This window comes from Lactuca saligna, chromosome 7 (assembly GCF_052625555.1).
Source record: "Lactuca saligna cultivar CGN05327 chromosome 7, ASM5262555v1, whole genome shotgun sequence".
NCBI lineage: Eukaryota > Viridiplantae > Streptophyta > Magnoliopsida > Asterales > Asteraceae > Lactuca > Lactuca saligna.
In genome coordinates, this window is record NC_136423.1 from 122425441 (window position 1) to 122437991 (window position 12551).

The 12551-nt window shown below is 34.0% G+C and overlaps 1 protein-coding gene across 2 annotated transcripts; it reads left to right on the top strand.

Annotated features, from left to right (window-relative positions):
- The first annotated feature begins 4271 nt into the window (after nt 1–4271).
- Nucleotides 4272–6350, top strand: LOC145007552 (uncharacterized). 2 transcript variants are annotated; one of them, XM_078966466.1, is made up of 4 exons: nt 4272–4495; nt 5096–5396; nt 5549–5689; nt 5766–6350. In XM_078966466.1, the coding sequence occupies exons 2-4, from the start codon at nt 5116–5118 to the stop codon at nt 6076–6078; spliced, it is 735 nt and encodes a 244-aa protein (XP_078822592.1). In that variant the 5' UTR covers nt 4272–4495; nt 5096–5115; the 3' UTR covers nt 6079–6350. The 2 variants fall into 2 exon arrangements, with proteins under 2 accessions (XP_078822592.1, XP_078822590.1); XM_078966464.1 differs by having other exon boundaries at nt 4273–4517.
- The last annotated feature ends 6201 nt before the right edge of the window (nt 6351–12551 follow it).

Here is a 12551-nt window from a genome sequence, read left to right on the forward strand (position 1 = left end):
CTCCACCGCCTACCACCCGCAATCCGATGGGCAAACCGAAGTGGTCAATCGATGCTTACAAAGTTACCTAAGGGCCTTCACCAGTGACGAACCACGGGCTTGGTCAAAATTATTGTACTTGGCGGAGTATTGGTATAACACATCCCACCATTCCGCCATCAACATGACCCCTTTCCAAGCCCTTTATGGCAGACCCATTCCCTACCTTAATCGTTATGTACCAAGTGGCTCATCCTCACCCACCATTGAGATGACACTAGCTGAGCACGCAAGGGTACGCACCATGCTTCGTGACAACCTAAGAAGGGCTCAACAACGTATGGCTGACCTAGCTAACTCACATCGCTTGGATAAACAATTTGCCATTGGAGACATGGTTTATGTCAGACTAAAGGATTAGTTGATACAAGCCTGCTACACGATCCAGTAACCACGAGCCCAAGCCAGCCACCGCTGGAACGACCCAAAAGACCCAAGAAAATACCTGCCCGATTCCTTGATTGAAAGCTGTTGAATGAGTCCTACATTGCATGGTTTTAGGAGGAGGACTTAGTCCTTTCTCAAGGTCAAATAATGTGAGCTAGTGCTCCACGTAGTAGAGTCCATGTTTCCCTTTACGCATGCATTCCTTTTTTTTAGCAAGTAGTTAGTTCTAGTCTTTCAATTAAATTGTAACGTTGCATGAGAAGGAGATTTATCAGAAAATTGTTCCAAAAAAACTTCCTGTGTTCTTCTTCCCTCTTCTCTGAATTTCTTGGAGCCTTACCCACTCAATGGGTTACTATCACATTGTATATACCGACTTTGCAACATATATTTATAAAAATATATTTTTTTAGGATAAAAAATAAAAATAAAAAGTTAAAGGGCTGCAAATGGTAAGTAAGAAAAACTAGGGTTTAGACCATCCGCGCGTTGCTGCGGAAGATCCGGTATGTTAAAAAATATAGTTTGACACCATATATACCATTGAGATAATTAAATCATGTAAAATGGAACACAAAAATATCAAAATAAAATATGGATACAAACAATTGATATTATAATGTATAAAATACTAATAATTTAACTTTAAAATTATAATTGGTGAAAACTGTTAAATAAAAATTAATTTAGGAGAAAGAATATAAATATATATAAATTTTAAAACTATAAGGATAAAAATTATTATATCAAAATTAGTTCAGGATACAAAATATAAAAAAAAATAAATAAGGTAGAAAAATGTAAAAAGAACCAAATATGAAAACTTAAAAATAACTATGGTTACGGAATTGCCTCACATAACTATTTTGGTAATTAATATATATATAATATATTTATTGTAAAGATGGTAAGAACATATTGATTATAAGGGTAGAAAGCAAAAAAGAAAAAAGATAAAAGTTAAGAGTAAAAGGTGAAACAAAAGAAAAAGAAAGAAAAAGGGATTTTAGCTGTTATAATAAAACGCGTAAGGTGCTAAGTTAAATTCAAAACAATTACAATACACCTTAGTGAAGGCGCAACACAGTGGAGCACGTGAAACCCATATTTGAACAGTAATATTAAAGGTGGCAATCGTGTCGTGTCGTGTCGGGTTTGTGTCGTGTCGAAATACTAAACGGGTTCAAAATGTTTGATCCTAACCCGACCCATTTAATTAACGTGTCGTGTCGTGTCAACCCGTTTATTTTCGTGTCGAGTTCGTGTCAGGTTTCGGGTTAGGGCTATACCTTGAAATATATCGTGTCATGTGAGGTTAAAAGATTGAGCATGTTGAAAGAGTAGGAGTTGGGTAGACGGAAAGATAAAACTAATAGTTTGGAGGCAGAATAGATGAAGTTATAACAAGTTCAGATGACAAAATTAAAAGATTGAAAGTTAGGGACACGGATGACAAGGTCACTAGGATGTGAGAGTGGTGAAAGATACTGAGTAGTTTTGGAGAGAATGGAAAAACTAAAATGAAGTCTTTATCTAGACGGCTAAGTCATTTCAACATTACAAAACAATTCAATTCGAAGGTTTTCTTTTAGTTATGGTTTTGGTTTTGTATCTTTCTAGTTTATTTAAATAATTCAAAAAAACTTACATATAAATAAACGGGTCATTTTCGGGTCATATTCGAGTTGAAATTCTCAACCCTAACCTTACCCATTTAATTTTCGTGTCGTGTCGTGTCAACCCGTTTATTTAAACGGGTTGAAATATCTTACTCAAACCCATTTATTTCGTGTCGGGTTCATGTCAGGTTTCGTGTCGTGTTAATTTTTGTCACCTCTAAGTAATATGTGCATTCTAAGTATGGAGGGTAATTGTACACCGCACATTACAAATTATACCTTTAGCTACAGTAGATTTGTGAGAGACGTCGTTAGTTGCTTTTTGTATATATTTATAATGTTCATTCTTGTTTTTCTTTTAACAAGAGGGAGAGAGGAGAAGGAGGTGCCAGTAGGGCTGTAAACGAACCAAACGAACATGAACAAAGTCTTGTTCATGTTCGTTCGTTTAAGTTAGCAGAACAACAAACGAACACGAACGGATAAACAAACGGGATTTTCTTGTTCATGTTCGTTCGTTTAACAAATTACTTTGTTGATCATGTTCGTGAACATGCTAAACGAACATAAACGAACAAAGATAAAATAAACACAATTGAACATATATGAACATAAACGAACATATAATATAGCAATATAATGAAAATTAATTGAATATAGATGAATATAAATAAACTTAAACGAACGAATATAAACGAACGTAAACAAACATCATAAACGAACGTTCACGAACATAAATGAACGAACGAGACCATTGTTCATGTTCGTTCGTTTAACTAAATGAACGATAATTTTTGTTCATGTTCGTTCATTTATTAAATAAACGAACATAAACGAACTTCCCGCCGAACAGTTCACGAACGGTTCGCCGAACGTTCAATTCGTTTACAGCCCTAGGTGCCAGACTTTTGGTGTTGAGGAGGGATGCAAATTAGGGTTTCAGGTGTTAACGTTTAGCATATTCCTAAACATGTCTTTAATTTATACTTGCACTATTGGGTGAGCTTTAGAAAAATCGTTCATGCCAACCTGTTAAGTAATCTAAACATATTTAATTAAATACTTATAATTAATTAATCAGATATACGGATGAGGTTGATGTAAACTTTTTTTACATAAGAAAAGATAAGTAATTTAAGATTTATAATAAGCAACATACCAAAAAAAATAAGTAATTTAAAATTTATAATCCCCAAAGTTATGGGTCTAATTAGCTGATAGCTGAAAAGCTATCTATCAAATAAAAAGTTAGTTGATATCTGAAAAACTAACTGATAAAAAATAACGTTTGGTAAAACTAGTTGAAAAATATGAAATGATATAAAAGGATATTTAAAAAAATATGTTTTTATAATTAATTAAAGGATATCCTTGAAAAATATAAGTCTAAATAGTTTAAAAAAAAAAAAAAAAAAAAAAAAAAAAAAAAAAAAAAAAACTAGCTTATAAGCTACTTTTAACTTGTCAAATATTACAACTTAAAAAAACTCGAAAAATAACTGTGACGTACCAAATGCAGTCTAAAAATATTTATTATTGTTTGTCCATTCCGTGCTCTTACATGAGTGACCTTTCTCTTAAGCTAAAGGCGTTGATTATTACGACAACTACAAAAATATGACATTAGTTTGTGTTGTCCAACGTTATACATTTTCATTGTAAATTTTACTCTTAGCCTGCTAAAGACTTCATTGTTTTCGTTGAATTGTACACGGTATCAATTGTAAATTATACATTTCCATTTATTATAATTGATTGAGTAAAATACCGAACTCCCATAAGAAAACCAATTAACACTAAAACAAGGAAATTGTTAATCGGATATGATCTTAAAAAAGAATTATCGAGCATAACAAATGATAAATTCTTGATGTAGGCTACATACAAGAAACGTATACCTTATAATTTCGTCAAAGAGTAATATAAAATTTAAATCATTAATAATAATGTTTTACCAAAAAAAAAAAATAGATCTTTATAGCCGAATTGACCGTCATAAATTATGTGTTCTCTTAAAGACCCTAAATATTCAATTCAAACATATGCATAGGTGATGAAATTTTGTTGTACTTTTTTTCGTATTCAACTCCAAAAAATTATTGTTATATAATTTATATGCTACCCACTTATTGGTCTTTCTTTTGTCCAAATTCAGCTTATTGAACCATGGGCCTTAAATCACAATTAACAATTCACATGCCTAAACTTTCATTGTCAACTTCAATTTGGGGGTTTTAATCAAAGTCAAACAATATAAAGAGGGTTGTAGCTGAAGAAGGTATGAAACCTCCTTGCATCTTTCGATCAGCCGCACCGGATCTCTGATTCCTGCAACTAAAGATCGGATTCTCTCTCCGGCCATCGGATTCCTTCTCCGCCGTTTCTAATTTCACTATTTGTTTTTCCGGCTAGGTGGTTCAAACGACGATCTTCTGACTTCTGCCACCGACGTAATATAGTTTTCTTTTTAAGGTGTCACAATCTTCATTTTCATTAGCATCTTTTTTAGTGAATTTTTGTAACTTGAGTTACAGTTACATGTTTGAAGCAAAGTTGTTGTTATATATGTATCTATGATCATATGATGTTGAATCTGGTTTTACTTCTGTTTGAACTGAAAGTTAGATTCAATCGTATCGTCGTTGGGTTCTTATGATGGGAGGTTATGTTACAGACTACAGAGTATACTAATAAGCAAACATTTTTTCAAAGTAACCTTACTGTATATAATCTGAAAATTACCAATTACATTGCTTTAAAATATTAGCGAATTTAAATGGAGGCAATGTTTCTGTTTGTTTCTAGCATGATTGAAGTTATAGAAGCTTTGCTTAGTTAATATAAATTAGCTTTTGAATTGTATTGAGACAAGTTTCACTTGCAGATTCTTATATCCTTGAGTGATTTCAAAAACAAAGTTGTAGTATTATCCTCTTCAGTCATATAATTCTTTTTATTAAACTCACAAGTAAAAGAGTTTCCAATTTTTCAAATTCCTATTCATGGAAGAATTGACATATTTTTTTTTTCTCTCTTTTGTATGTATCAAGCTTTCGGCAGTTGTTTGCAAATGAATATAAACTCATCAGGGAATCATCACTTGAAGAACAACTGTTTGTATAACAAGTTAACAAAAAGTCCAAAACAAGAGAAGAAGCTTGAGATAGATTTGAATTTGCCTGCTTCTTCTAATGAAACTGAAGAAGTGTCAACTCACATCCCCAACTCTGATGATGAGGCCCTTTCACAGTATGTTGGAACAACAGAAATCCAAAGTTCATTAAGTGGAAGACCACATAATGATGATTCTGACACCAAGGATTCCAATCACAAAGATTGCTCTAGGAAAAAGTAAGTTATCAAAGGTACATAGATATGTCATATGCGTGTCTCTATTTCTAGTGTGTTGTACTGTGACTCTGACTCTGACTCTGACTCTGACACTGTAAGAAATTAAAGAATGATATGAAGATAAAAATAAAATGTTGGTACTTGATATGCAGAAAGAGTAACAGTAGTAGCATTGTTAAATGGAAGCAGCAAGTGAAAGTGAGCCTGGAGATAGGACTTGAAGTGCCTCCAAATGATGGTTATATGTGGAGGAAATACGGGCAAAAGGAAATTCTTAATGCTAAATACCCCAGGTATCCCCTTAAGTTAATGACCGTTTTACCCTTATGTTATGCGTACTTAACTTAACGTCTGTTTTTTATTTCACAGAGAATATTATAGATGCACATACCGAAACACACACGGTTGTTGTGCAACTAAACAAGTTCAAAGATCAAGTGATGACTCATCAATTTTTGAAATTACTTATCTTGGAAAACACACGTGTCCCAAAATATCAAAAACCAATCATCCTTCATCGACAACCGAATCCGGTTATGGCCTTATAAATTTCTCAAATACATCAAAAACGGTATCTACAACTTCAAGAACCAGCGATCCGTCTGCAACACAATCATCTTCTTCGATCACACGGAATTCTTTTGAACTTTCGAATTGGCCTCAGAATCATCATCAGTACTGACTGATGATGATTTGGGGATCAATTTTATATGGGGTTCTGATGAGAGTCTCATCAGAACCCAAATATTGTAGTTGTAGGATTTGAGTTGATTGAGATGAGAAGTCGAGGTTTTTATGATGACTTGTGATGGGTTTGGGTTAATATACGTAGTGTTGGTTATATACAAAGTCATAAGGGAAAAAAGCTCCTTTGTTTTGATGGAGGGCTATAAACTGGATGATGGTTATATTTGTAACATTATTTTGGTTTATAATGAGTTATTTGGTAGATAATGTGGTTAATATTATGAGGGAATGAGTCATCAACCTTTTGAAAGGTTGTAGTAATGTTAAATCCCCCTATCTGTCTTATTATTAAACATTATGTAGTATGATAGTTTTAAATTATGCCAAGTAGGAACTAGAAATAAAAGATCTATTTAGTTGTTACATCAAAATTAGTAAAAAGTTAAATCTTTTTTATAAACCAACACTATCCACTTCAACTGCGAAACCCAAGTACCATTTTTATGTATCACACAAAATCAATTTTTTAATTAAAAAGGATAATTATTTGAGGATAATGAACTTTTGATCTTATTCATATTTAATCATTTATTTTTGTTTATCATTTACCAATGAACTTATTTTTTGTGTTGGTAGTTTTTGAACACAAACTACAATTTCACTGGTAAATTGTGTAAAAAGAAATGGCTAAATGGGAACAAAATTGAATATAACTAAATGAGATAAAAAGAAATGGCTAAATGGGAACAAAATTGAATATAACTAAATGAGATATGGATATCCAAACAGGTGTCGGATTGTATATATCAAGATTTTAAAATATCATATTTTGGATTATTTTATTTTAATCGGATTTTTTAAAGAAAAAAATTATTAATGCAACAAAATACATGCTTGTATTATATAGGGTTTTAAAATATGAAAAGACAAGGATATAAGTACATCAACATAAACTATAAATTGAATATACTATTATTTTTTGTCGCTAAATTGCTAAGTCTTCATAAAATCTGGAACAAATTATGCGAATGGTCCTTTGGGTTTTAGCTTTTTCCCTAATGTAGTCCCTATGATACTTTTTCCCTCAAATAGTACGTTTGGATGATAAGTTGCATGCATTTGGTCCCCGAGTTGGATGTCCGTCGATTCCAACGTTAAGCTGCCCCCATGTGACTTGCACATGAGGGTATTTATGTCATTTTACCCTAAAGGACCTTTTCTGAACATTTTATTAACGCCTATATTACTTCTTCTTGTTCTTCCTCCCAATTCAATCGATCACTACTAGTATTAGAGAAAGAAAGCTGCAGAAAATGCCGATATGTGCTTGTGGAAATCATCATCTAGCCATCGTCACTTCCTGGTCAAATCGCAACCCTGGAAGGCGATTTTGGTCTTGTCTTCGTAATGAGAGAAGGTGCAGTTGGATTGGGTGGTTTGATGAGCCTATGTGCCCAAGATCGGTGGAAGTGATACCTGGGTTACTTAAGTTTATGAACAAGCTCCAAGAATCCCTTCAATAAGCTATCATGCAAGCTAGGATGTATAAGTTAATCGTTCTCTTCAGTTGGGGTCTTTTTGCAATTCGTTACTTGAAACATGGTTGAAGTTGCATCTGAATGCAGGAAGTATTGTCGTGGTCGTAATGTTAATGTACTGGTGGTCTTATTTTGAGTCCGAAGATAGGAAATTGTAGCATGGTTTATGTAGTGTTTGTGTCTGTTTTGAGTTTGAATGCAGGAAATTATGTTGTGGTTAATATTGTCTGAACGATATAGTCTTTGTGTAATCAGATGGTTTAATATCAGAACAAGGTTATTTGTGTCATGGCTTATGTGTGTTATATTGTTTCCATTTGTCCATACACTTTGAATATCCCAAATATTATTTGACAAGAACACCAGTTTAACAAAAATTCTATTGTATATGACAACAATAGTTCACATTGTTTCAAAGTTTACCAATGTGTACAAAGATTCAAGGTCAACATGCATGACCATACAAAAATAGGAGCCTAAAGTAAGTATTGTTTGTTACATAAACATAAAAGTAAGTTGCAAATTACATCAAAAGACCTAACACTTAACAACAACATCTCTATCCTCACCTCTTTCCTCCTGTGTCTCCAGTTCTTTTGTCATTAGGGCTACCTTGACCTTTACAAGTTTGTGAGTTATGCCCTTTGTTGTTGCACTTTCCACATGTGACATTGGTCCACTTCTTGGACAGTTTATGCCCCTGTGTAGCATGTTCATCATATGCCTTCTTCCTTTTCTTCTTGGGCCTACCCACCTATAAATGTACATAAGATTAAATTGTTGTTCTTCAGAAATTACAGTTATATTGATATATGAAGACATACCTGAACAACATGTTTGGGTGGAAGCAACTTGGTTGGGCATGGTGATTTGGGCCACATCAATCTATTTATAGGTTCAATTTTGTGTTTGTACACTTCTACCTATGAAACTAGCCATTAGCATGGGGTGGACCCAATGCTCTAACTCAGGAACATTCTTTGTTCCATGTTTAATCTTGTCCCATAATGCACTTATTGCATGTGAGCATAACATGTCTGTAATTTCCCAATGTCTACATGTGCATGTTTTTTCATCCAAATTCACAATAAACTGGTCACCCTAATGAGCAGTGACCTAAGTTTTAGCCCTATTGAAAATACACTTGTGCTTTTGTGCTTTTCTTTTCATTTGACCAAGAAGAGTAGTAGCAGTTGGTGTGAGAGGGCCATCAGATCTATCAATATCTCTTTGGACATTGCAAATTCTCTTCATCAAACACTCTCTAATATACTACAAACAATAAATGATAGGTTTATCCCTACCACCTTGTATTTTTCCATTCACAACCTCACCCATGTTATTCAACAAGATGTTAGTATGTGCCCTCCCTGTTTAGTGATATAATACAAAATGAGAACAAAACCTAATAGTGGCAAGTAAATGTAAACATCATTGTGAGATGAAGTGCTAGCTTGAGAAATGAGATCTTGCCCGATGAGCCGGAGGAATCTGTATCAGCCAATCATGAGCTTCAACATTGAATTTTTTAACTCTTCTAATGCTTTCTCAAAATGCCTTACAATAGTAGCAGTTGCATACGCCCACAAAAAGTCTTTGAGCTCTTTATCCTTCCACTGTCTTTTCATATTATCATATATATATATATAAATATATATATATATATATATATATATATATAAATATATATATATATATATATATATATATATATATATATATGCCTCAGACAGAACCTATGATCAGCTTGAGGATAAAGTTTGGCAATTGCAGGAATGATGCCCTAGTTAAATATTTCAATAGTTAGTTGACTAAATAACAACAATATCGTATATGTACCTTTTGTCTATCTGAGATGAAAGTGAAGTTTGAATTAGCATAAAGTTCTAGATCATCACCAAGTTGTTCCAAAAACCATGTCCATGAATCTGTGGTTTCATTTTCAACAAGTGCATATGCAAGAGGATATATCCTATTATTGGAATCTACCCCTACGACAGTTAAAATTTGACCAGGATAAGGACCTTTCATGAAAGTACCATCCAACCCTATGAAATCCCTTAGATTAGCCTTAAATCCTTCCTTCAATGCTCCTAAACAAATGTAAAATCTCCTAAACATCCTTGTATCAGAATTTATATTTGGCTTAGTGTGACAATCGGTCTAGACATTAGTACATGGGTTTCTTTCCATTAGATCTAGTCCATAGTCCCTCAAAATAGCATATTGTTTTTGAAAATCCCCAAAAACATGCTTTTAAGCCAATCCCTTTGCCCGATGTACCTTCATTCTTGACATGTTCATCTCGAATTTGTGGATGAGATCTTAAACTGCATTAACCGAAATGGTTGGATTACTCTCAATTTGCTTCACAATGTGTGTTGCAATGAATTTGTAGTTGCAAGCTTTAATGGTTCTTGATTGCACTCAACGATGTTCATTAACTAGGGTGTTCACCACCCAGTCATCTGTCTCTTTAGGTCTAGACACTAGTACAATCCAAGGACATTTACCCTTTTTCATATTTACTATTTTATCCTTGAATCCAGTCCTTGACTTTGTCCATGGCCTACTCTCATATTTAGGACCACTCCTCTACACTTAGCCCTTATCCATGTTTTTTCATTTCTTCAAAATGTAAATCCCTTTTGGTTTCTACTGCATGTTTGTCTATATAGTCTTTCACATCTTGCTTTGTTTTGAACTTCTGTCCTAATGTGAAAGCCTTTGGATGAACTACACCCTCAGAACAAGCTTTTTCTTTTTCTATGTCTCTCAACATCCTCTCTCTGTTGTTATCTTCACATACAATAGGTGAATCAAATGATTTTGGGTCTATGACCTCTAAATCTTCACCTTCAGTAAAGTCAACACCACTACTACTTGCTTATTTGGTTGTTTTTTGAACCCACTCAACATCTTCATCAACCTGTATATGAAAATCTTTCATATCAACATCCACATCATTTACAATATTTTCTAAATCCACAAAGAAGTCTTCATCTTCACTGTCTTCATTTGTCTTTTACCCTCACTCCTACTACCCTCACTCCAAGCACCCTCACTAACACTTTCCTTACTTCCACTGTATTCATCCTCAAAAAACTCAACATCATGTAGATTTTTTCCCCACCATATTTTGTGTCTACATCCCCCATTACCTCATAATCATCCACTAGATTAGCATCCCCTTTTGGTTGGTGATCATCCCCTGTGTCAACAGCTCTTTTACCTTAGTTATCCTCAAACTGTACCCCCTAAAGGGACCCTCTCTCGATCAGCTGAGTGTTTTTTTTTGTTGATCATAAGTTCATAGGGTACAATAAACTTTGACAAATCAGTGGGCTCATTCAAATCTAACTTTTTACTACATGACCCAAATGATTTCCTTTTCATTCTAACCCCATTCATTTCAGTATAATGATTCCCTTCAACTTCCTCAATACAAACCTTCAATGGGGACTTAAAGTAAGGGACTACTCTAGTCTTCCCATGCTCAATGTACAAATTAATTTCCTTATGATTAGGCACATACCTTGCCAGCTGAATGAATTCCTGATCGATGCCAAGGGGTAGCAATCCACTATCCAAGTCTGTCTCTAGGATCATAAAATGGTAAAACATTATACTTCCATCATTGTACCCTAAGACTGCCATCATATCATCTAACTCATGGACTGAAAACACATCCATGTCCACAAAATCAAAGTGATCCACAAGCTCATCTATGTACGACCTTCCAAATACCGTAGTTGTGAACGAACCCCCATGATTTATCTTGAATGTGAAAAAGCTTGAAATAGAACCTGAGGTGAAAATTCAAGAACAAAATGTTACTAATGAAGGAAAGCAAAATTACATGTCTACAACATTTTTTCAAACCTACCATTAAAAGGTTTGTGCTTACCATAATCTTTACGTAGCTCAGGTGGTTGGGTGTAGCGTGGACATAATGAACCACAATGTGAGCACCATTTTCCTCGACACACCCTTGAATCAGTTGAACTATGTTGCCGGACGACGATAATAACTCACAATTGAAGAAGAGGAGATAATCAAAAGGTTTTCTTGGGGAAAGAGATAGAGTGTCAAAGTCAATGTCTGAAACTAAACCCCGCCACCTTAATGGTTAAAGCTATTAAGTTAAATGTTCAAAAAATGTCCATTAAGGTAAAATGACATAAATACCATCATGTGCAAGTCACATGGGGGCAGCTTAATATTGGAATGGACGGACATCTAACTCGAGGACCAAACACGTGCAACTTATAGTTCGTATGTACTCTTTGAGGGAAAAAAGTATCGTAGGGACTACATTAGGGAAAAAACCAAAACCTAAATGACCATTTGCATAATTGTTCTAAAATCTGAGTTTATCTAATCCAAAAGTTCCCAAATGGTGTCCCATTTAATGTCATCCAGTCTCATCTACTTCTATCTAAAAGAGTAACAATATAACTAGGAAGACGTCTCAAATACCACACATGCATTACCGGGTATGCGAGTTTGATGTAGCCCATTTGATATCTTTGTATATGAGAATCAACAAACTCGACTCCACATTGTTCACAAAATTGCAGGTCTTCCTTTTCATCTTCGATTATGTATCATTTGATAACCCCCAAAATACTCTACTTTTTATTTAAATAGAATTTTAAAAGGAGAAATTTCAAAGCTATTTGGGGCCAGATAGATCTCAACAACACCACTTCTTATATCCACTTATCTTTCAGGAGTATATTTATGTACTTGCTCATGATCATGGTTTAACTAGATTGATTTTGTTGGAAAATGCAGGTTATGACAATAAATCCAACTTACTAATTGTGAAATGTTTAGTCAATCGAATGTATCAATAGAATCATGTGATTCTTTCGGTTAATAATTATGGGAGGTGACATCTATTGTGCAAACTCTTCTTCTTAGATGT